At 42.2% G+C, this 23,923-nt stretch overlaps 1 protein-coding gene across 37 annotated transcripts in view; it reads left to right on the forward strand.

Annotated features, from left to right (window-relative positions):
* The window catches only part of MAP4 (microtubule associated protein 4), a 193,900-nt gene that overhangs the window by 78,347 nt on the left and 91,630 nt on the right, over nucleotides 1–23,923 (forward strand). For 33 of the 37 annotated variants that reach the window (XM_070050869.2, XM_070050870.2, XM_070050883.2 and 30 more), the window contains one exon: nucleotides 10,400–10,468. The exons of the other annotated variants lie outside the window; for them this stretch is intronic. In XM_070050869.2, coding sequence (XP_069906970.2) covers nucleotides 10,400–10,468 — 69 coding nt within the window. The remainder of the gene's footprint in view (nucleotides 1–10,399; nucleotides 10,469–23,923) is intronic. 37 annotated transcript variants of the gene reach the window in all.

The raw sequence follows: 23,923 nt of genomic DNA on the forward strand, positions 1-23,923 counted from the left end.
CCGACATTGCAGGTGGTGACTTTATCAACTATGCCACAGCGTGGGTCCTCTCCTGCTCATTTTCTTAGCTGATGACTTTTAGAACAGAGGATCAATGTATTCAATCAAAAGAGAATCTCCACATCATCCCATCACACAACTCCTCCTATGCTACCTTTGTCTGTGTCCTCATACTCTGCTGCTGTTCACATGACTGAGCTGCCCCTGCTGTCATCCAAGGGCACTACAGTCGTAGTTGTTTGACTGTAGCATTATCACTTTCTTTCATTCAGCTGAATCATTTGTAAGCATCAAATATTCCATCATTAAAAATATCTTGATATTTAAAAAAAATTGGGGGCCAGTGCTTCCTGCTGTGCTGGCATCCTGTATGGGTACCAGTTCATGTCCTGGCTGCTCCACTTCTGATATAGCTTCCTGCTAATGTACCTGGGAAAGTAGCAAAAGATGGCCCAAGTGCTTTGGCCCCTGCATCCATGTGGGAGACCCAGATGAAGCTCTTTTTTTTTTTTTTTAAAGAATTATTTTGTTTATTTGAAAGACAGAGTTAGAGAGGTAGAGCCAGAGAGAGAGAGAGAGCCAGAGCGAGCGAGCTTCCATTCCACTGGTTCACTCCCCAAATGACTGCAACGGATGGAGCTGAGCTGATCCGAAGCCGGGAGCCAAGAGCTTCTTCCAGGTCTCCCATGCAGGTGCAGGGGTGCAAGGACTTGGGCCATCTTCCATTGCTTACCAAGGCCATAGCAGATAGCTGAGTTGGAAGAGGAGCGGCCAGGACTCGAACTGGTGCCCATATGGGATGCTGGCGCTGCAGACTGGGGCTTTAACCCACTATGCCACAGCGCTGGCCCCCAGATGAAGCTCTTGGCTCCTGGCTTTGGCTTGACCCAGTGCTGGCCATTGGATCTATTTGGGAGAGTGAACCAGAGGATGGAAGATCTCTTTTTCTCTCTGTTTCTTCTTCTTTGTAGCTCCTTTTTTTTTTTTTCCCCTGACAGGCAGAGTGGATAGTGAGAGAGAGAGACAGAGAGAAAGGTCTTCCTTTTGCCGTTGGTTCACCCTCCAATGGCCGCCACAGCTGGCGCACTGCGACCGGCGCACCACGCTAATCCAATGGCAGGAGCCAGGTGCTTCTCCTGGTCTCCCATGGGGTGCAGGGCCCAAGCAAGTGGGCCATCCTCCACTGCCTTCCCGGGCCACAGCAGAGAGCTGGCCTGGAAGAGGGGCAACCGGGACAGAATCTGGCGCCCCGACCGGGACTAGAACCCGGTGTGCCAGCGCCGCTAGGTGGAGGATTAGCCTAGTGAGCCGTGGCACTGGCCTATTGTAGCTCTTTCAAAAGTAAATGAATCTTTAAGAAAAAAGTCTTAGCTCAATCCCATTTCCATGTAATCTTTTTATTTTGCTCCTTCTTTGAAACTGGTGTATCTACTACTTGTATCCACCCACTTTCCTCCCATTCACTTATCTGAATTTAACCCATGCAATGGGCCAGTGCCGTGGCTCACTAAGCTAATCCTCCGCCTTGCGGCGCCGGCACACCATGTTCTAGCCCTGGTCGGAGCGCCAGATTCTGTCCCGGTTGCCCCACTTCCAGGCCAGCTCTCTGCTGTGGCCAGGGAGTGCAGTGGAGGATGGTCCACGTCCTTGGGCCCTGCACCCCATGGGAGACCAGGAGAAGCACCTGGCTCCTGCCTTCAGATCAGCGTGGTGCGCCGGCCACAGCGCGCCGACTGTGGCGGCCATTGGAGGGTGAACCAATGGCAAGGGAAGACCTTTCTCTCTGTTTCTCTCACTGTCTACTCTGCCTGTCAAAAAAAATTAAAAATAAATAAATAAATAAATAAATAAAAAATAAATAACCCATGCGATGCTTCCAGAACTGCTCTAACAGTGCTCTGACATTGCCAGAGATGATTTTTAGGATTCTCCATGAATTTTAGCCTGAGCAACTGAAAGGAAAAAAACCTGCCATTACTTGAAGTGGAGAAGGCTACAGAAGGAGTAGAATTTGAAGGTACATAAGAAATTCAGCTAAGGGGGTCAGCATTGTGGCACAGCTGGTTAAGCTTCCTCTTGCAATGCAGTTATGCTGGTTTGTCTTTGTTGCTCCACTTCTGATCCGGCTTCCTGCTAATGTTCCTGGGAAAGCAGTGGAAGATGGTCTTGAGTGCTTGCAGTCTCCCCACCACCTATGTGGGAGACCTGGATGGAGTTTGGAGATCCTGGCTTTGGCTGAGCCATTGTGTCCACTGGGAAATGAACCAGCTAATCAAAGATACTGGTCTCTGTGTCTGTCTCTCCCTCTCTGTGTAACTCTGCCTTTCAAGACTCAGCTTAGGATGTTTTCAGTGTACATTTTCTGCTTGTCATCCAAGAGGAGAAAAATAGAGTACTGGGTTCAATTCTGGAGTTCTGTTCAGGAGATACAATACAAAGGTTAATGTAAATGGCTTTTGCTAAAAGTGTCATTCTGTGGTCCTTGCAAACTGAATTTAGATGTATGCTTCTAAGACTATTTCCTGAATTTCATTCCCTCTCCCTTTAACCAGCCCAGTCCAGCCCAGCCCAGCCCCTTTCTTTTCCTTTTCTTCTTGGTAAATACTTTTTGTTTAGCTTACCAGAAACCAAAGAGAAAAGTGGTATGTGGAACAAATGGCAGGAGAGAACCATGGAGAAAAGCAGATCAATGGTGCAGCTCCAGCCGTTGCGGCCATTTAGGGGGTGAACCAACGGAACAAAGACCTTTCTCTCCCTCTCACTGTCTGTAACTTGACCTCTCAAATAAATAAATAAAAAAATCTTAAAAAAAAAAAAGAAAAGCAGATCAAGTGAGCTGTGCAGTCACTGCTTCTTAAACTGAATTGAAATAGTTTTATTTATTGTTAAACTGAACTGAAATCATGTTGCTCAGGTTTGGATTATGGTAATGAATGTACAGATTAACAAGCAATTGTGTCTATAAACCAAAGTGGTAGTTATTTCTGAAAGTATAAATGTGTAATCCTAAATTTGCTTTTGGTCTCAGTGATCATATTTAGGGAATGATATCCATAAATAGTTTGAAACTTTGCAAAAATAGTTGTCATCTGACTTTGATTTGAAAATTCATTCAGGCCTTCTTTGCCATGAGTTATGATTTTACAGATTCAGTTGTGGATTTAATACATAATAGGCCTAGGATGGTTGAATCTGATACTAAACATGTGCAGACATTTTTCCAGTTGTTAGTCTCTAAAAAAGTACAGTAATGTGGAGATAGATTAATGTATACTGGAGGATGTGTCAGGGTATGTGCAAATACTACTGTCTTTCATATAAAGGTTTTGGTATTGTTCTAGAGCCAATCCCTCCAGGTACTGAGGGGTAACTGTATAATTTCTTTTTGGCAAAGAGAAGAAAAGTAGTTCATAATCATAGTAACTTAATGCAAAAGTAAAGCATAGGATCTCCTCAGAGAGGCTAACTATCAGGTTCATTCTGAGAACTTTTTAGGGCAAAGATTTCAAATAAATGAATATTATAATTTTTGATAAATCATTACTAGTCATAAAGATTAAATTTGTACTGTTTTTCCTAGGATGATGAAATCCATTACTTTTCTCAATTAGATTAAGAATTTGTAGATTGATGTTTTTCTCTAGGATTAAATAGGATTTAGCAATTTTAGTCTCATTTTTTTATAGACATCATAGTCAATGGAAAGCTTTGTTATAAGAATGTTCTCAATACTTTGTTACAGTAAGTATATCATAGTACAACATTATAAAAATTATTTTCAATTTTCTATTAGATGACAGTTCCATTATTATCTCTTAATTTTTCCGATTCCAAGAATTGGAAGCCATCTAATTTGCAAAAGGCTTTGTTAAATATTAAATAATTCACTTTTGTTTTGTTTAGGGTTTGCTTTGATTTCATGGGTGTGTTCTATTTTCCTTTTAAAAAATTGTTTTAAAAGATTTATTTGTTTGAGAATCAGAGTTACAGAGAATGAGAGAGACAGAGATATCTTCCCATCTGCTGTTCACTCCCTAGATGGCCACAAGTGCTGGGGCTGAACCAGGCTGAAGCCAGGAGCTTCGTCTGGGTCTCCCACATGGGTGGCAGGGGCCCAAGCACGTAGGCTGTCTTCCACTGCTTTTCTCAGGCTAGTAGCAGGGATCTGGATCAGAAGTGGAGCAGCTAGGACTTGAACCAGCACTCATATGAGATGCCAGCATTAAAGGCTGTGACTACCCACTGTGGATTACAGGGCCGACATTGTGCCGTGGTGTGTGCAGTAGCCTCCTGCGATGCCATCATCCCATATGGGCGCCACCACTTCAAGTCTCAACTGCTCCTGTTCCAATCCAGCTCCTTGGTAATGGCGTGAGAAAAACAGCAGAAGATGGTCCAAGTGCTTGGACCACTGCCACATACATGGGAAACCCAGATGAAGCTCCTGGCTCCTAGCTTCAGCCTGGCCCAGCCCTGGCCATTGCAGCCATCTGGGGAATGAACCAGCAGATGGAAGATCTCTTTCTCTCTCTGTAACTCTGAGTTTAAAAATAAACAAATCTTTAAAAAGTTTTTATTTGCTGTATCAACATTGTTTACTTGGGTGGTATTTATTCTCTGAATATGATATCTTTGGGAGTAGTAGTTTTTCTTGGTTATTTGGCAGCTCTGTCTGTGTGTAAAATATTGTGTGATGTGATAGTGCTGCCAGGTGTGCAATGCCAATATATAATCCTCTGGGAATGAGGACTCCCTGACTCCAGGTATTGTGATACCATGATGAGCTGGTGTCTGGTTGTGCCAGAGCATCCAGTCTCTCTCATCCATCTATGAGTTGACACAAGGCTGACTATTGGGAGGGTACGAAAATGTAAACATAGGGGATAGGAATGGCCTTACAGCTGCTACCAAAGACCCAGTAGTCCTGCTGCCTCTAAGCTTAGCTTCTCTCCTCTACCGTCTTTGAGCTGTTGTTGTTTTTCCTTGTGTTCCCATTTTCCTGGGTTTTCCTCATAATTTCCCATCTACTGGAGTCCACCCTTCTTGATTCCTAGATCTTTTATTGCTTTAAATTGATAATCTTTTTGGTTATTTTCTAACACTTGTGGTAGTATGTTGAGGCTGACATGTGTCTCAGTCTGCCATCTTCGTTTATCTTAGATACTTTAGCATGTTCTGCAGTCAACTAAATGATGACTTTATGTTTGTGAGAGTGTCCTCCCCACAGCTCCTGCATCCTGGTCCTTTACCTTTGGCAGTGGTGTTGGTATATATTCTTTTGTATTTTTTTTGATTATGTATTTTTTTCATAAAGCTACTCTGCCATGTTAGCATTTATTTTCTTGTTATGACCTAACATCTTCCCTTATCAATACCTCAAAAGCTACTTCATTTCTTTTATGGCTGTATTTTATCTTACACTGTGAATCCATTGGTAAATATTTGTTACTTTAAAGCAATGCCATAAGAAACATTCATTTTTGTATACTTTTATGTGACTTGGTAAAGTAAATACCAGAAATGGATTTTCAAGGTGGTATTTACAAATGTGATGGATGGACTGCCATAAAAAGGTTGTTTCAATTCACATTCCCTCAGTGGTGTGTGTGACATATCTGTTTTCCTACACTAATACCAAAATTTCAAAAGGCTTTGGTCACTCTCATAGTTTTAAGAGGGTATCAATTTTTGTAATTTTCATTTTCTTGTAATCTGCATTTTAAAATAACACAGTTTCTTTAAAAATATGCATTATTTCTTGAGCGAGGAAAAATAAGTCATATAAGCTTGTTCCTTGGTGGTGAAATGGAATTTGTTTATGCCAAATGTGAGATATAGCATTGTGGCGTCTCTGAATAAGTAAAATACAATCTGGGAAGACTTAGCAGAGTACATGTTACATAATGGGTCGTTAGTAAAAATCTTACCTTTCGTACCTTTATTTCTCTTTTCCAGTTAATTGATATTCTCTCTTTGGTCTACTTTGTTCTTTTACTTTGTTCTCTTGGTTGTACTTCTGAGGTAACAGAATAAATGATCGCTTTAGAGAGAAGTTTGTGTGAAAGTTTTCTGCCTTAGATTTGAGGAGACCAGAGTTGTTTTCCATAGTAAAATCTTTCATTTTATATTTTAGTAGCATATGTTCTAGATTTTCATTTGTATCTTATGGAAAATATCTGTAAGATTCATGAGAATGATTTATGGGAGAGTCTTGGGTCAGCAGGCTGACTGCAGATCTAGGCAAGAGTTGAAATGTTAGTTATAATCAGAGCCTTTCATAAATGTTGTACATCCTCAAGACTGTATATTCAGTAGAAGCACAAATATCTATATTTTTTAATGGAGGGTCCTTTATCTTATTTCAGGATTTACTGTACAGATACAATAACCAAGACAGTGTGGTATTGGCAAATGGGTGGATTCACAGATTAGTGGAACGGAATAGAAGGCCAAGAAACAGACCCACACATACATATCACAGTCAGTTGATCTTCCATAAAGTAGCAAAAGCATTTCAGTAGAATAAAGGCAGTCTTTTTAACAAATGATGCTGAAAAATTAGATATCCATATACAAAAAATATAAACCTAGACCAACATTTTGCACAAATTACAAAATTTAATTCCAAATGTGTCATAGGCCTCAATGTGAAACTGGAAAAAGTCATATGACCTTGAATTATTCAAATTTTTTAAAATATTAATTTGTTTATTTTGAAGGCAGAGTTACAGAGAGAGAGGGGGACAGACAAAGAGAGATATTCCATCTGCTGGTTCTCTCCCTAAATGACCACTATTATTAGGGGTGGGCAAGGCTGAAGACCGGAGCCAGGAACTTCATCTGGGTCTCCCACATGCATGGAGGGAGCTAGATTGGAAGTGGAACAGCTAGGACTTGAGTGGGTGTAGTAGGGTGCTGGCATCACAGATAGCAACTTAACCCGTTTTACCACAATGCTGGCCCCAAAAATATTTCTTTTCAAATGATGAAAAAACATATATACTAAAAGTTAACCATCTGGATGGACTCAGTTTAAGTGATCATCCTCTTGTTGGACATCCAAAGCATCATAAGCAGGAACCAGTCAAACTTATGCCTTTGTTCTCTCCTTCAGGCCTGATCCAAGATACTCATTTGGCCACATATAAATCAGTGTTTCTTCACAGCCCATTTGATTGGGTGCTTGTTGGCCTTCTCATCCACAATGAATTTGAGTGTGTTGGTGTCTTCTGTCTTCTTCCAGGCCAACTCAGTGTTCAGGGTGAACTTGATGATGGTATAGTGGTTAAGCTTGTTTCTCCTTGGGATTGCTCTTCTACAAATATTTTATGCTAAAGACTAGGAGAAACTATTTGTAAAACTCATCTGACAAAAGGCTGATAATCAAAAGGAATCTCAAAATTATAAAAAAAGAATTGAAAAATAATCAAAAACTTTACCGTTCAGTTCACCAAGGAAAATAAATAAAGGTATTGCAAATAGACACATGAAAAGATGCTTAGCATCCTATCATTATCAGAGACCTAACTGTGTCCTATTAGAATAACTTAAAATGGAGGGGCCTGCGCTGTGGCATAGTGGGTAGAGCCACCTCCTGCAGTTCCAGCATCTCATGGGCGCCGATTTGCCTCCTGGCTGCTCCACTTCCGATCCAGCTCTCTGCTATGGCCTGGGGAAGCAGTAGAAAATGGCCCAAGTCCTTGGGCCCCTGCACCCACATGGGAAGCTCCTGGCTCCTGGCTCCTGGCTCCTGGCTTTGGATCGGGGCAGCTGTGGCCATGGCAGCCAGTTGGGGAGTGAACCAGCAGATGGAAGACCTTTCTCTCTTTTTCTCTCTGTCTGCCTCTCCTTTTATCTCTGTATAATTCTGACTTTATTTCTTTTTCTTTTTTTTTTTTTTAAGATTTATTTTATTTATTTTGAAGAGAGTTACAGAGAGAGATAGAGACAGAGAGAGAGGTCTTCCATCCGCTGGTTGACTGCCCAGATGGCTGCAATGGCCAGAGCTGTACTGATCAAGAGCCAGGAGCTTCTTTTGGGTCTCCTTCAGAGGTGCAGGGGCCGAAGGAGTTGGGCCTTCTTCTACTGCTATCCCAGGCCAGGCCATAGTAGAGAGCTGGATTGGAAGAGGAGCAGCTGGGACTCAAACTGGCGCCCATATGGGATGCCGGCGCTTCAGGCCAGGGCGTTAACCTGCTGCGCCACAGAGCCGGCCCCTCTGACTTTCAAATAAATAAATAAGTAAATTTTTTTTTTTTAATTTGACAGGCAGAGTGGACAGTGAAAGAGAGACAGAGAAAGGTCTTCCTTTTGCCGTTGGTTCACCCTCCAATGGCTGTCGCAGCCAGCGCACTGCGGCCGGCGCACTGCGCTGATCCAATGGCAGGAGCCAGGTGCTTCTCCTGGTTTCTCATGGGGTGCAGGGCCCAAGCACTTGGGCCATCCTCCACTGCACTCCCTGGCCACAGCAGAGAGCTGGCCTGGAAGAGGGGTAACCGGGACAGAATCCGGCGCCCCGACCGGGACTAGAACCCGGTGTGCTGGTGCCACAAGGTGAAGAATTAGCCTAGTGAACCGCGGTGCTGGCAATAAATAAATCTTAAAAAAAAAAAAAAAAAAAAAAAAACTGTCGCTCCCCCTCTTCATGGAGGAACGACACAAAACCCTGCCTAGGCTTCATATCCGAGTCACGGCACCATTATGTCGCTCCCCCTCTTCGTGGAGGAACGACACAGGACCCTGCGCTGTTCTTTTGTCTGCTCGGCCCTCCCCGGGTTTGCTGCTGGTTCTTCCCGGGTTGGCTACTGTCCCTTCCACCTCCGTGGAAGGGCAGTTCCCCCTGCCACATTCCCCACTTCCGCGGGAGAGCGGCACACCGCCGGCCGGCTCTCTCGGGGGCTGCACAGGTGTTCCCCTTAGGTGTTCCCCTTAGATGTTCCCCTTAGATGTTCCTGGTGCATGCCGTCTCTCTCCTCCTTTATAGTCCTCCTCCGCCAATCCTAACTCGGCTGCCCACACGCCGAGTACGCTGCTCTCCTCCAATCAGGAGCAGGTCCTGCAGCTTGTCAAGTTGGTGAGAGGCAGCTGTGTAGAAGCTGTTGCCTCCTCTCCCAGCGCCATATTGTGGGAAAGCAGATGCATAGAATAAGTCTTAATTCCAGTAACAGTCTAGTCCGAGTTGCTCCCAGTTGCTCCCCACAAAAAACACCTTAGAATGGAAAGAAATCCCATGCTTCAAGAAGTGTTGTTGGTGATCTGCATGTGATGCTCACATCTAGGAGCGCTGTGGGTACCCTGAATTTCCTGTGTGGGAGTAGTTTGAAATGGCTTTGATTTGAATAAAGATGCTAAACGCTAAACCTGTGGTGCTTAATTATGGCCTTATTGAACTTCATGGTAATCTCTGACAATTTCCTGAACAAAAAAGACATAAGCTTGCTTTTAGGAAGGGTTCTCTTGTACTGTGGAACATAATAGAGCTTGGGCAATGTGGGAATTAATGAGTATGTTTTGGTTCTGAGTTTCCTTTTTTTTTTTTTTTTAAAGCAATTAGTTGATTTGAAAGTCGTGAAGGGAGGAAGGGAGAGAGAGATATCTTCCATCTGATGTGGGCAATAAGGATATTAATTTCCAGTCCAGGTTCTTGTCCTCCACGGAGATAAAAATTCTAAGAGGAGACTTAGTAACATGTGCAAATAGGAACAGGATTTACTTAACAGTGAATGAATAAACATGCATTCCTGCACAAGTGAGGGCTGCCCATGAAAGAGAGAGAAAACGAAAGTGATGCTTCTAAAAATGTGGTCTGTGGCAAAAAGAGACTCCTCCCCAGCTTTCAGCCGCTTTTATGAGTTAGGGGATATTACCTTAATCACTACAAATGGAGTAGGGTTGTGTGAGGCACCCTGGTTCCCAATGAGACAGGTATATCCTAGGAAGGTAGGAGTAGCAATCCAACAGTTAGAGAGTTACATTGCAAGGCTGTAAGAACTCCAACTCACCTAAACTTTTGCGGACTACCTGGTTATATCATATTACATCCAGTGGTTCACCCTCCACCTGGGATTCCATTTTGGTCTGTCATATGGGTGGCTTGGGCCCAAGCAATCAGGCCATAATTTGCTGCTTTCCCCCATGCAATAAGCAGGGAGCTGGATTGGTCATGGGGCATGTGGGACTCAACCAGCACTCATTTGGGATGCTGGCTCAGAAGCGGTGACTTAGCTGCTGCATCACTACTCTGGCCTCTTGGGTTACCTTTTATTGGATATTTTAATTCTGAATAGTTTTCTATGCTCTAAGCTATGAAGAGCAACAGAAATTCAACTAGGAAGGTGATACTTGAATATGTTTTTGTTTTTCTTTCACGATAGGTAATTATTCTTTGTAATTGCTGCAGGTTCTCCATCTTCTAAGCCAACAGTGCTAGCCAACGGTGATCATGGAATAGAAGGGAATGATACTACAGGTAAGTGGTGCCCAGGATTCCCCAGATATGTGGGTGAAATATTCACAGCAAATACCTTAACAACCTCTTTTGAGAGGATTGTTAGTGGAAGGACTTGAGTTATTCCTGAGAGTATTGATCTGCCATATAAATCTCCGATGGTAGAAGGGAAGAATGAACTTCTTGTGATAATCCTTCAATATTTGTTGCTGTACCACACAGAAGATGAGCCGCCTTAAAAACACTATTAGAAGAGGATACTTCAAAGAGTTCATGGAAAATGGAAGTAAAAGATTTATTTTGGTGCAAGAAAATTTTGATATTCATGCATAGTTCTGTGCATTTCCATGAATTTTTTGAAGTACCCCTATAGGTACAGATTAATCATCATCCAAGAATGGGAGACATTGGCTACTATAACTCTAAGACAGCTCTCTACCCTCAGTGCACACAGGCTCAGTGTGAGGAAGCCTGTGAGCAATATTTCTTTAAATTTTCTTTTGCCCTTAGTTTGTTTTTCCTTTATCTTTCTCTTAACTTTTGGTTTTGAAATTTATAGCTTTTATCTCCTAGCCCCTTTCTGTGGTTTCTCACCTCATAACCAGCACCAATCCCCCCCACCCCACTACCCATCTTTGAGGGAGCGAAATTCTGTACGCAGTAGCAGGAGTTCATAGGGATGTACTACAGAAGCCTCATTAGAATGTAGCCTGTGTGACAATCATGTGTTTTCTTTTTAAAAATGACTGCACTTGCACTTAATCTGCAGTTGTAAGCACACTACCACTGTTGACCCAAATGAGTTGACTTCTAATGATCAAGCATGTTGTTCTTTGCAGCAGAGCGTGCTCTTAACTGGGGCATAGCATTTGATTCACAGAAGTGCAGTGTCTTTGGGTTTCTCTTCATGTCTACATATCTCAGCCATGAAAAGCCATTCTGTGATCTTCCACAGAATATCTCAGTTCTAAGGCTTCCATAAATCATTGTATTAGCAATAGCAGCTATTCCAGGATTTACTGCTTATTCTATGACCTTAGGAAATGTTGAGTATGTCTTCATACCTCAGATTTGTTGATGACTAGGTTCTGTTTGTTGTAATAGTTTTACCCAGTGACATTAACATCCTTATTAGCAACTCAAAAATTAGATACCCTTTATTTTTTTATTTTTATTTTTATTTTATTTTTTTATTTGACAGGTGGAGTTATAGACAGTGAGAGAGAGAGAGACGAGAGAAAGGTGCTCCTTCCATTGGTTCACTCCTCAAATGGCCGCTACAGCCGGCACTGCGCCAATCTGAAGCCAGGAGCCAAGTGCTTCCTCCTGGTCTCCCATGCGGGTGCAGGGACCCAAGCACTTGGGCCATCCTCCACTGCTCTCCTGGGCCACAGCAGAGAGCTGGACTGGAAGGGGAGCAACCGGTACTAGAACCCGGTGCCCATGTGGGATGCCGGTGCCGCAGGCAGAGGATTAACCAAGTGAGCCACGGTGCTGGTCCCTACCCTTTACTTTAAAAACTAGAAACAACCAGAAGTGCTACCTTGTCTTCCACTTTGAGCTGATTTTTTTTTTTTTTTTGAATTAGCAGACCTTTTTTTTTTTTTTTTTTTAAAGATTTATTTATTTATTTGAAAGAGTTACGCAGAGAGAGAGGGCTTCCAACCGATGGTTCACTCCCCAGATGGCCGCAATGGCCTGGGCAATCCGAAGCCAGAAGCCAAGGAGCTTCTTCTTGGTCCCCCACATGGGTACAGGGGTCCAAGGACTTAGGCCATCTTCTGCTGCTTTCCCGGGCCATAGCAGAGAGCTGAACAGGACGTGGAACAGCCAGGTCTCAAACCGGCACCCATGTGGGATGCTGGCGCTTCAGGCCAGGGCATTAATCTGTTGCACTGCAGCACCGGCCCCTGAGCTGATATTTTATATTTCTTTGATAATCTTATTTGTGTGTAGCATTGTCCATATAGTGTCTACCCTGAACACAAAATTGTATGATTTGATTTTAAAAAATTATGCAGGCCGGCGCCGTGGCTCAATAGGCTAATTCTCCGCCTAGCGGCCCTGGCACACTAGGTTCTAGTCCCGGTCGGGGCGCTGGGTTCTGTCCCAGTTGCCCCTCTTCCAGGCCAGCTCTCTGCTATGGCCTGGGAGTGCCATGGATGATGGCCCAAGTGCTTGGGCCCTGCACCCCATGAGAGACCAGGAGAAGCACCTGGCTCCTGCCTTCAGATCAGCGCGGTGCGCTGGCCTCAACACACCGGCCACGGAGGCCATTGGAGGGTGAACCAACGGCAAATGGAAGACCTTTCTCTCTGTCTCTCTCTCTCACTGTCCACTCTGCCTGTAAAAAAAAAAAAAAGCAAATGTCCCCTTGATTAAAGAAGAGGCTTGAATATAAACTTTTTTAAAAAAGATCATTTATTTATTTGAAAGAATTACACATAGAGGCAGAGAGAGAGAGAGAGAAGGTCTTCCATCTGTTGGTTTACTCCCTAGTTGGCCACTATGGCTGGAGCTACGCCAGTCGAAGCCATGAGCTTCTTCTGGGTCTCCCACATGAGTACAGGGCCCAAGGACTTGGGCCATCTTCTACTGCTTTTCCAGGCCATAGCAGAGAGCTGGATCTGAGGTAGAGCAGCTGGGACTCGAACCAGTGCTCATATGGGATGCTGGCACTGCAGGAGATTGGTTTACCTGCTGTGACACAGTTCCAGCCCCAGCTGTAAACTAATTTAAATGAGTAAATTCAGCTTTCTTTAACCAAAAGACAATATCAAGGGAAGGGCATGTTGGAAGAGATCAATTTGATTAGCTGTTTTTTTGAAAGAGTGGATATGGAAGGAAGAGTCAATAGGCTCTGAACATAAAGAAAAAGACCACAAAATGGAAATGCTAATTTTGTAATGTATTCAGTATACTTTATACACATGTTGAAATATTGCACTATGCCACTTAAAAATGTGGGAATAATACATGTGAAAGAAAGAGAGAGAGAGAGAAAGAGAAAGAAAGAGAAAAACGAAAGGAAGAAAGAAACTGGATGCCATTTTCATCCTGGAAGGAAACAACTATCAATACTACCATCAAGACTGAGCAGAAGAGGCTCAAACTCTGTGTAGCAGTTATTCTTCACTGCCAGTTCTTAATAGTGCAGAAAAAAGAAGGGGAAAATATGCAGCTTGGTCCTTACTTCTCAAGACTTTTACTTCTCTTGTGACAGAAAAAAATCACTGTTTATGTACTGCCCAGGGGCTTTATGAGAGTGGGTCTAGAAAGACCCCTCTTAGGTGTCCCCCCCCCCTTTTTTTTTTTTTGACAGAGTGGACAGTGAGAGAGAGAGACAGAGACAAAGGACTTCCTTTGCCGTTGGTTCACCCTCCAATGGCCACCGTGGCCGGTGCACTGCGGCTGGCACACCACGCTGATCCGATGGCAGGAGCCAGGTACTTATCCTGGTCTCCCATGGGGTGCAGGGCCCAAGGACTTGGGCCATCCTGCACTGCACTCCCTGGCCACAGCAGAGAGCTGGCCTGGAAGAGGGGCAACCGGGACAGAATCCGGCGCCCCGACCGGGACTAGAACCCGGTGTGCCGGCGCCGCCAGGCAGAGGATTTAGCCTAGTGAGCTGCGGTGCCGGCCCTCTTAGGTGTCCCTTAGGTAGAATCTAGTTTTTGTACCTGGGTTCTTTGAGTTTTGAATGTTGACCTCTTAATTTCATTAAAGCAGGTATTTTTACTGAAAATGTGCATGATTCATTGGGGGAGGAAATTAGAAGGGGTGAAATGTGCATGTTTTTGAAGCATGTTGTGACTTCATTCTAATTTGGCCCTCATTAACTGGCCTGGGTAGCTCAGTGCCATTTTGAAAATTCCTGTTGCTATTTCCTTCCAAATGTTGTCTATAGTCCTGAAAGCATATAAAGCATTTAAGAGCATCTTGCTATGTTGAACTTGCTGTTTACTAATGACCTGTGCTTTTTTTTGCCCTTTCTTTCCCCTCCTACTTCCTCCTCCCTTTCTATTTTTCTCCTCCTAGAAGCCTAGAGTGTGTCTCAACACTGGGGCTGCTGCCAACACCAGACCAATGATCTTTCCTAAGCACCGTTACACTTCTAAAACCTTCAGCATTTTGCAGAGCTTTGCTTTTCCTTCCTGGACACGATATAGAAGAAGCTGAGGGTAGTTCTTCGGGGCCTATTTCTGCCGATTCCTGAGCAAACCACCTGCTTCTTCTTGTGTCTGCAGGGCTTGATGGAACCTCCTTTCCCTTTGTGAGCACAGAATGCAACATGAATTCTTTTTAATTTTAATATTTTTATAAAGGTCCTCTAATGTCTTTTATTTCTTGCTCTCAAAATTCATTTAATCATCTAATTCGATCTCATTTTTTCCCTTTAATTTAAGCATTTTTAGTTGGCCTTTTTTCACTTGGTTTTTGAATCTTCAGTGTAAATCAACACCACATGAGAACGTGTGCTTTCATAAAGGGGTCGAGGCCACCAGTACTGTAGTGAATCTCCTTTCCTTCTCCTTCTTCTTTCCCCTCTGCGAGCTTGCTTTTAGGGAAGATTAATCTTCCAGGCTACCTCTGTTTCGCTCTACCTTACTAAAATTAGAATCATGATCGCTAATTTAGAGTAACTCTGATTAAACTTGGAAAAGTGTTTCTCCAAATTAAATCATCCTATGTTATTTGCAAATTTGGCCAAAATTATTTTTGATATGAAATTATTATCTCTTTGTCTACTCTTAGGTTCTCCTGAAAATCTTGATTTTAATACCACAGTAGCTGATTATGAATTACCAAAATAAGTGATAGAAAATTAAAGAAAATGCAACTAAGCTATAATGTTCTTGAATCCTGTAGTAGAATATTAGAATGTTCATACACATGAAAAAAATATTTTCTGTAACAACACCAAAGTGAAAGAAAGTTACAACACATTTAGGAACCATAACCATTTTAACTGGTGACATGATTATCTGATTGGGCTTGAACTTTAATCAGGATTAGTATCTCTGAACTCTGGAGATGTCTTTTTATGCTGTATGTCAGTGGGATTGATGGATCACACGGGAAAATCTGTGTGTAAAGCCCTCTACCTTGAATGTTAGCATTCACAGTCATCCTTTTGAGGATTGCTTCAAGGTTTCTTTCTTACTCTCCTTCCTCTTTTTCCCCAAACTGATAGTTCAAAAATATAGAACCATTAGGATAAATACTGTGGAACCATTACAGTGATAAGTTTTGATTGGATTTTTAAATAGAGCATGGCCCTTCTCTTGGAATCTTAGAAGAGCTCTGGCTTAAGATCTGGAATATGAAATACTTGTTGAGTACCTGCAGTGACCTCTGGAATTTAGGAAGCATTCTGTCTTCAGGGATCTGGTGGGGTGAGGATTGATACTCTGCCAAGAATTCCTTCCCTGAGTTTTACAGCAGACACATTTTAGAAGTTTATGCTTATCTTCTAAGCAGTTGATAAAATATGAAGACTATAGTAGGAGAATATACCATCAAATAAAACACAAGTCATTTGTTTGGTGTGCAGTTGTTTCATATGTTGTTTTGGGGACTAAGAAACTTTTCAGAATTGTTAGTGTTTGACATCTTTCTGTTGCTTCTAATCAATCCCTGTAGCTTGTCTAAGTGACAGAGGGGAAGTGAAGCCTGGATGCAGCTATGTTATACACACTTACATTTCATGGTTGAAATTTATTTATTCCATGTTTATTTTCATTTTGTTATGCTTATTTTTATTTGAAATTTGTTTTTTTTTTTCAAATACATTTTGTTTTTTAATTTATGGTATTATTAAAATTTCCAATGAGCAAGCAGCTAAAACTTGGTATATATTGTTAGTTGCATCTGTTTTACTGGAATACTTTATTTTGAAAAAGAATAAATGTAATATTTCATATATAGCTTCCTGTGAACTAGGCAGCCCCACAATGAACTGCTGTATTGCCATGATGGTCACATGTGAATGGCCCAAGATGTCACTGGTAGGGCAGCCACATTAGACAGGGCTGCTCTGTGGGAATGGGATGTTTTTCACATGCATGTTTGTCTTTCTTGCTTTTCTTTTTTGACCCAGCGTTAGAGAAGAGCTTTGTTTTTAAATAATATTTTTATAACTTTGTTCATACACCTGAGTTTGTATTTTTGTGACTTTAGACTTCAACAGTTTGTATATTGGAACATTTTAATGTGATCGTTGTGCTAAATAAATTGCACTAATAAACATCTTACATTACCACTTTATGGACTGGATTTTGGTTGGGTCTTAATTATTGAAGTATAGTATGTCTAAGACACAGGTTGGATAAAATGGAGACTCTTGAGGCCTTTGTCCTCAGTCTAACAAAACTTATTTCACCCATCACTGTTTATAGTGTTTGCCAAACACTTTTACTTACATTGTCATTTGTTTGTCCTTGGTGGTATTGACTCCTTTTTATCCAGAATCTGTAAGAATTTAGAAGCTCAGATGACTATTGTTATTCTGTAGCACCCAGTGAGAAAGGCTTGACAGAGCGCCAATAAGTTATTCCAAAAACAGTTCTCGTGGCATATCAATTATTATTACTTTATAATACTACATTTATGTTTAATTTAGTACTATTTAAAAATCACATTTGCAATCTTCCTAAAGTCCTTTCTAGATTATCAGATAAAATTTGCACCCTGTAATAACATTTAACTTTGTAATTTTTTATTTGATAATTTGGTGTGCTCTGTCTGGGAATAATTTAACATAATGTTCAATTTCCTAACCATTATGAGTTAGTATTTTTTACAGTAGAAGTGTTTGCAAATGTAACATGTTCCCTCAGTTGAGACCCTGAAAAGATTCTATGCCTAAAGTAATTTTTCAACCTGGCAGACATTTCTTTTAAGAATGTTCAATGTAATCTGCTTTGCTTTACTTTCATTAATGAGGCTCAGTAATGTATTCTTAGGTTTGAAGCACAAGAATTTAAATATTATAAACAATAACTCAGTCCTGAGTAGTTTTCTTATAGTTACCCTAGGCTTAAAACATTTGATCATGGGCACAATTCTTGGATTTTGCTAGTGTATTCATTTTTTATGAGATACTGGCTGCGTTTGGATTCTTCCTTTTTGCTAACTTCATGATATGGTGGGGTTGGGCAGCTGGAGAGTATTCTGGGCAAAGACAGAGGCTGGTGAAGCAGACTCATTGTTAGCGTATTAAAATATAAGTATATCTTAGCTTTGATGTTATATTGATGCTGTTTCTATTACATCGAAGGCTTAACAACAAATCATTTGTGGAATAAATCTCCTGTACTGCTGTGACAGTAAATTACTGTTGTTTCCAGTGTTTGGGACTAGTGTACTAAATGCTCCACAAGTGGCAGGATTACTGGCTGTTGTTTCTACTGTTATCAGAGCAGGTACACGGTTCTTCTGAATGTGATGTGGAATCAGGCCCTAAGGCCATATCAGCCGTGATGCTCCTCTAGACAAAACATACCCCACGTGCTTTATTGCTATATCTTATATCCTACATCAGATTGGACTCAAAGGATTTAGCACCAAAAATGAAAATTTTTAACAGAAAGCTGTGGTGTCTTCGTTTCTGAATAGCAATTACAATCAGCTCAAGTTGACATGAGAATTCATCAGTGAAGTCTGAACATAAAGGTCCACATGGTATTCCAAGACATAGATGTGGCAAGACATCTCTTAGCCTCTTCCCTGAACCCTGGAAATAGAGATTTAGTTCTTTTCTTTGATTTTTTCAGATAAGATTTGCATGCTGGAGACACATCAGTAACCCAGAAACATCTAGTGTTTCTTAAAGGTTTTTGAAATTAATCTTCTGATAAAAACATGGAATCTTCCCTTAGAAAATGCACATATTGGGGCCGGCACTGTGGCGCAGTAGGTTAATCCTCCACCTGCGGCGCCAGCATCCCATTTGGGCACTGGTGCTAGTCCGGCTGCTTCTCTTCCCATCCAGCTCTCTGCTATGGCCTGAGAAAGCAGTAGATGATGGCCCAAGTCCTTGGACCTCTGCACCTACATGGGAGACCTGGAAGAAGATCCTGGCTCCTGGCTTCAGATTAGTGCAGCTCCCACCGTTGCAGCCATTTGGGTAGTGAACCAACGGAGGGAAGACCTTTGTCTCTGTCTCTTAATCTCACTGTCTGTAACTCTTTCAAATAAATAAATAAACCTTTAAAAAAAAAAGAAAAGAAAATGCACATATTAACAATAAGTAACACATAGGGTGCTGGGTTCTAGTCTCGGTTGCTTCTCTTCCAGTCCAGCTCTCTGCTGTGGCCCTGGAAGGCAGTGGAGGATGCCCTAGGTGCCTGGGTGCCTGCACCTGCATGGGAGACCAGGAAGAAGCACCTGGCTCCTGGCTTCTGATTGGCGTAGCTCCAGCCGTGGTGGCCATTTGGGGGGTGAACCAATGGAAAGAAGACCTTTCTCTCTGTCTCTCTCTCTCACTGTCTAACTCTATCTGTCAGAAAAAAAAAGTAACACATAAAAGTGCAATATGTTACTCACACTTTGACTTCGAGGGTGTTTAGGACTCCCTTGAACCTAGCTTACAGAATGAACTTTAAGAACTCTAGTAAAGCATTTAATTTTACTGTGAGCTGTTTGATTTTAGTTTCCAATGGAATTCTTTATTAAATAAGACAACTTCTTGAGCATCAAGTGAATCTATAATTCTGATTCTGGTTTTTTAAAAAGATTTATTTATTTTTTATTTTATTTTATTTTTTTGAGTATCTGAGTTACACAGAGAGAGAAGGCAAGGCAGGTGGGGGGGGGTCTTCACTCACAAGTTCTCTCCCTAATTGGCTGCAACAGCTGGAGCTGTGCCAATCTGAAACCAGGAGCCAGGAGCTTCCTCCAGGTCTCCCACATGGGTACAGCGGCCCAAGGGTGTGGGCCATCTTCTACTGCTTTCCCAGGCAATAGCAGAGAGCTGGATCAGAAGTGGAGCAGCTGGGACTCAGACCAGAGCCCATACGGGATGCCGGCACTGCAGACAGCGACTTTACCCACTGCTGGTCCCAACATATATTTTTCTTTCTTTCTTTCTTTCTTTCTTTCTTTCTTTCTTTCTTTCTTTCTTTCTTTCTTTCTGTCTTTCTGTCTTTCTGTCTTTCTGTCTTTCTGTCTTTCTGTCTTTCTGTCTTTCTGTCTTTCTGTCTTTCTGTCTTTCTGTCTTTCTGTCTGTCTTTCTGTCTGTCTTTCTGTCTGTCTGTCTGTCTTTCTGTCTTTCTGTCTTTGTCTTTCTTTCCTTCTTTCTGTCTTTCTGTCTTTCTTTCTTTCTTTCTGCCTGCCTTCCTTCCTTCCTTCCTTCCTTCCTTCCTTCCTTCCTTCCTTCCTTCCTTCCTTCTGTCTTTCTTTCTGCCTTCCTTCCTTCCTTCCTTCGTTCCTTCGTTCCTTCGTTCCTTCGTTCCGGCAGAGTGGACAGTGAGAGAGAGAGAAAGAGACAAAGGTCTTCCTTTTCCGTTGGTTCACCCCCCAATGGCCGCTCCAGCGGCGCACTGCGGCCGGCACACCACGCCGATCTGAAGCCATGAGCCAGGTGCTTCTCCTGGTCTCCCATGGGGTGCAGGGCCCAAGGACCTGGGCCATCCTCCACTGCACTCCCTGGCCACAGCAGAGAGCTGGCCTGGAAGAGGGGCAACCGGGACAGAATCTGGCGCCCCGAGTGGGACTAGAACCCAGGGTGCTGGCGCTGCAGGCAGAGGATTAGCCTAGTGAGCCGCGGTGCCGGCCTCAACATATATATATATATTTTTTTTTTAACTTTTTTTTTTAATCTTTTTTTTTTAATTTGAAAGTCAGAGTTACACAGCGAGAGGAGAGGTCTTCCATCCAATGGTTCACTCCCCAGATGGCTTGGGCCTTCTTCTACTGCTTTCCCAGGCCACAGCAGAGAGCTGGATAGGAACTGGAGCAGCCGGGTCTTGAACCAGCGCCCATATGGGATGCCAGCACTGCAGACCAGGGCGTTAACCCACTGCGCCACAGCACCAGCCCCCTCAACATATATTTTTAAACTATAATTTTGTTAATGTGATTTGCTTCTCTCTGTGGAATAAAACTACATTACTAGTGGGTCAGAAGTGTGGCATAGCCAGTTGAGCTGCTGCCTGTGACATCAGCATCCATTACCTATATTGGAGTGCTGATTCGAATCCTGGCTACTCTGCTTTCAATCCAGCTTTCTAATTAGGTACCTGGGAAGACAACTGATGATGACCCAAGTACATGGGTCCCTGCCACCTGTGTGAGACACCAGGATGGAGTTCCTGGCTTCTGGCTTCATCTTGGCCTAGACATAAGGAAAAATATTTCATGCCATTGGATTTGACAATATTTTCTTGGATATTACACCAAAAGTACAGACAACAAAAGAAGTAGCTAAATTGAGCTATGTTAAAATTTAAAACTTTTATGCATCTCAGTACAGTGAAAAACAACCCATGGAATGGGAAAAAATATTGTCAAATCATATATTTGGGATATCAGAGCCACACCAGCCCCAAAACTGGACTATTGACCTTCTACATATACCCAGTCTCTGCCCCTCCCTCTCTATAACTCTGCCTTTCAAATAAATACATGAATCTTCAAAAATAAAAAAATGTTTACTGTCTGAGAATAGAGGTTACAGATAAGGAGAAGAATGCTAGAATGAACTTTATGGTACTGGATTGGTTAGAGATATCAGTATAAACTCATGTTAACATTTATATATAGATTCAGAAATAAACACAGTGTGTATACACACACACAATATATATATATTTTTTTGAGCAGGCGGGTCTTGAACCAGCGCCCATATGGGATGCTGGCAATGCAGTTGGCGGCTTTACCCACTACGCCACAGCACAGGTCCCTCTTGTTCTCCTTCTTTATCTGCCTCTCAAGTAGATGAAAATTAAAAAAATAAATGTTAGGGTTGGCATTGTAGCATAGCAGGTAAAGCTACCGGCTGCAGTGCCAGCATTCCATATCAGCGCTGGTTTGTGTCCAAGCTGTTCTACTTCCAATCTAACTCCCTGCTGGTGGCCTCGAAACAACAGAGGATGGCTCAAGGGTTTGAGCCCATGTCATCCATGTGGGAGACCCAGATGAAGCTCCTGGCTTTAGCGTGGCCCAGCACTGGCCTAAAATAAATACTTGAGGGGCTGGCACTGTGGCCTAGCTGGTAAGGCCACCATCTGCAGTGCCAGCATCCCATATGGGCGCTGGTCTGAGTCCCAGCTGCTCCACTTCTGATCCAGCTCTCTGCTATGGCCTGGGAAAGCAGTAGAAGATGGCCCAAGTCCTTGGGCCCTGGCAACCATGTAGGAGACCCAGAGGAAGCTCCTGGCTTCGGATCGGCACAGCCTCGGCTGTGGCAGCCAATCTAAGAATGAACCAGTGGATGGAAGACCTCTCTCTCTCTGCCTATCCTCTCTCTGTGTAATTCTGACTTTCAAATAAATAAATCTTTAAAAAAAATGAAATAATAAAATACTTGATAAACTTTTTTTTTACTTGCTAACCTTAAAATATTGTAGCTTATTTTTTTTTAACTTTTATTTAATGAATATAAATTTTCAAAGTACAGCTTATGGATTACAATGGCTTCCCCCCGATAACTTCCCTCCCACCCGCAACCCTCCCCTTCCCTGCTCCCTCTTCCCTTCCATTCACATCAAGATTCATTTTCAATTCTCTTTATATACAGAAGATCAGTTTAGCATATATTAAGTAAAGATTTCAACAGTTTGCACCCACACAGAAACACAAAGTGAAAAATACTGTTTGAGTACTAGTTATAGCATTAAATCACAATGTACAGCACATTAAGGACAGAGATCCTACATGAGGAGTAAGTGCACAGTGACTCCTGTTGTTGACTTAACAAATTGACACTCTTTTTTATGGCATCAGTAATCACCCTAGGCTCTTGTCATGAGCTGCCAAGGCTATGGAGCTGATCATATTTAGACAAGGTCATAGTCAAAGTGGAAGTTCTCTCCTCCCTTCAGAGAAAGGTACCTCCTTCTCCTTCTTTGATGACCTATTCTTTCCACTGGGATCTCACTCGTGGAGATCTTTCATTTAGGTGTTTTTTTTTTGTTTTGTTTTGTTTTTTTGTTTGTTTGTTTTTTTTTTTTGCCAGAGTGTCTTGGCTTTCCATGCCTGAAATACTCTCATGGGCTTTTCAGCCAGATCCGTGTGCCTTAAGGGCTGATTCTGAGGCCAGAGTGCTGTTTAGGACATCTGCCATTCTATGGGTCTGCTGTGTATCTCGCTTCCCATGTTGGATCATTCTCTACCTTTTTTATTCTATCAGCTAGTATTTGCAGACACTAGTCTTGTTTATGTGCTCCCTTTGGCTCTTAGTCCTATCATTATGATCAATTGTGAACAGAAATTGATCACTGGGACTAGTGAGATGGCATTGGTACATGCCACCTTGATGGGATTGAATTGGAATCCCCTGGTATGTTTCTAACTGTACCGTTTGAGGTAAGTCAGTTTGAGCATGTCCCGGAATGCACATCTCTTCCCTCTCTTATTCCCACTCTTATATTTAACAGCGATCACTTTTCAGTTAAGTTTCAACACTTAAGAATAACTGTGTATTGATTACAGTATTCAACCAAAAGTGTTAAGCGGAACAAACAAACAAAAAATACTAAGTGGGATAACGTATTAAGTTGTTCATCAACAGTCAGGGCAAGGACTGATCAAGTCACCGTTTCTCATAGTGTTCATTTCACTTTAACAGGTTTCCTTTTTGGTGCTCAGTTGTCACCGATCAGGGAGAACATAGGATATTTGTCCCTTTGGGACTGGCTTATTTCACTCAGCATAGTGTTTTCCAAATTCCTAACAGGGATCACTTTTCAGTTAAAATTTAAACACCTAAGAATAATTGTGTGTTAATTACCGAGTTCAACCAATAGTACTAGAACAAAAAATAATACTAAAATGGATAAAGTATTACATTGTACATCAACAGTCAGGACAAGAGCTGATCAAGTCACTGTTTCTCATAGTGTCCATTTCACTTCCACAAGTTTCCCCTTTGGTGCTCAGTTAGTTGTCGCCGATCAGGGAGAACATATGATATTTGTCCCTTTGGGACTGGCTTAATTCACTCAGCATGATGTTTTCCAAATTCCTCCATCTTGTTGCAAATGACCAGGTTTCATTGTTTTTGACTGCTGTATAGTATTCTATAGAGTACATGTCCATAATTTCTTTATCCAGTCTACTGTTGATGGGAATAAGAAGGGCAAAGATGAAGACGGTGATGAAATTAAGATTAGGCCCTCATGTAGAAATAGAAGGGTGTTCAAGGACTTGTTGGGGTCTTTAGAATCTAGAAGTCTGTGTATACCATTCTGGATAACTTGTTCTCCACAAGGGGTAAAACACTGGAGTTCTTATAGAAGAGAAGTCTCTGATGTA

Source organism: Oryctolagus cuniculus, chromosome 10 (assembly GCF_051225735.1).
Source record: "Oryctolagus cuniculus isolate XC-2025 breed Fujian yellow rabbit chromosome 10, ASM5122573v1, whole genome shotgun sequence".
Lineage (NCBI taxonomy): Eukaryota > Metazoa > Chordata > Mammalia > Lagomorpha > Leporidae > Oryctolagus > Oryctolagus cuniculus.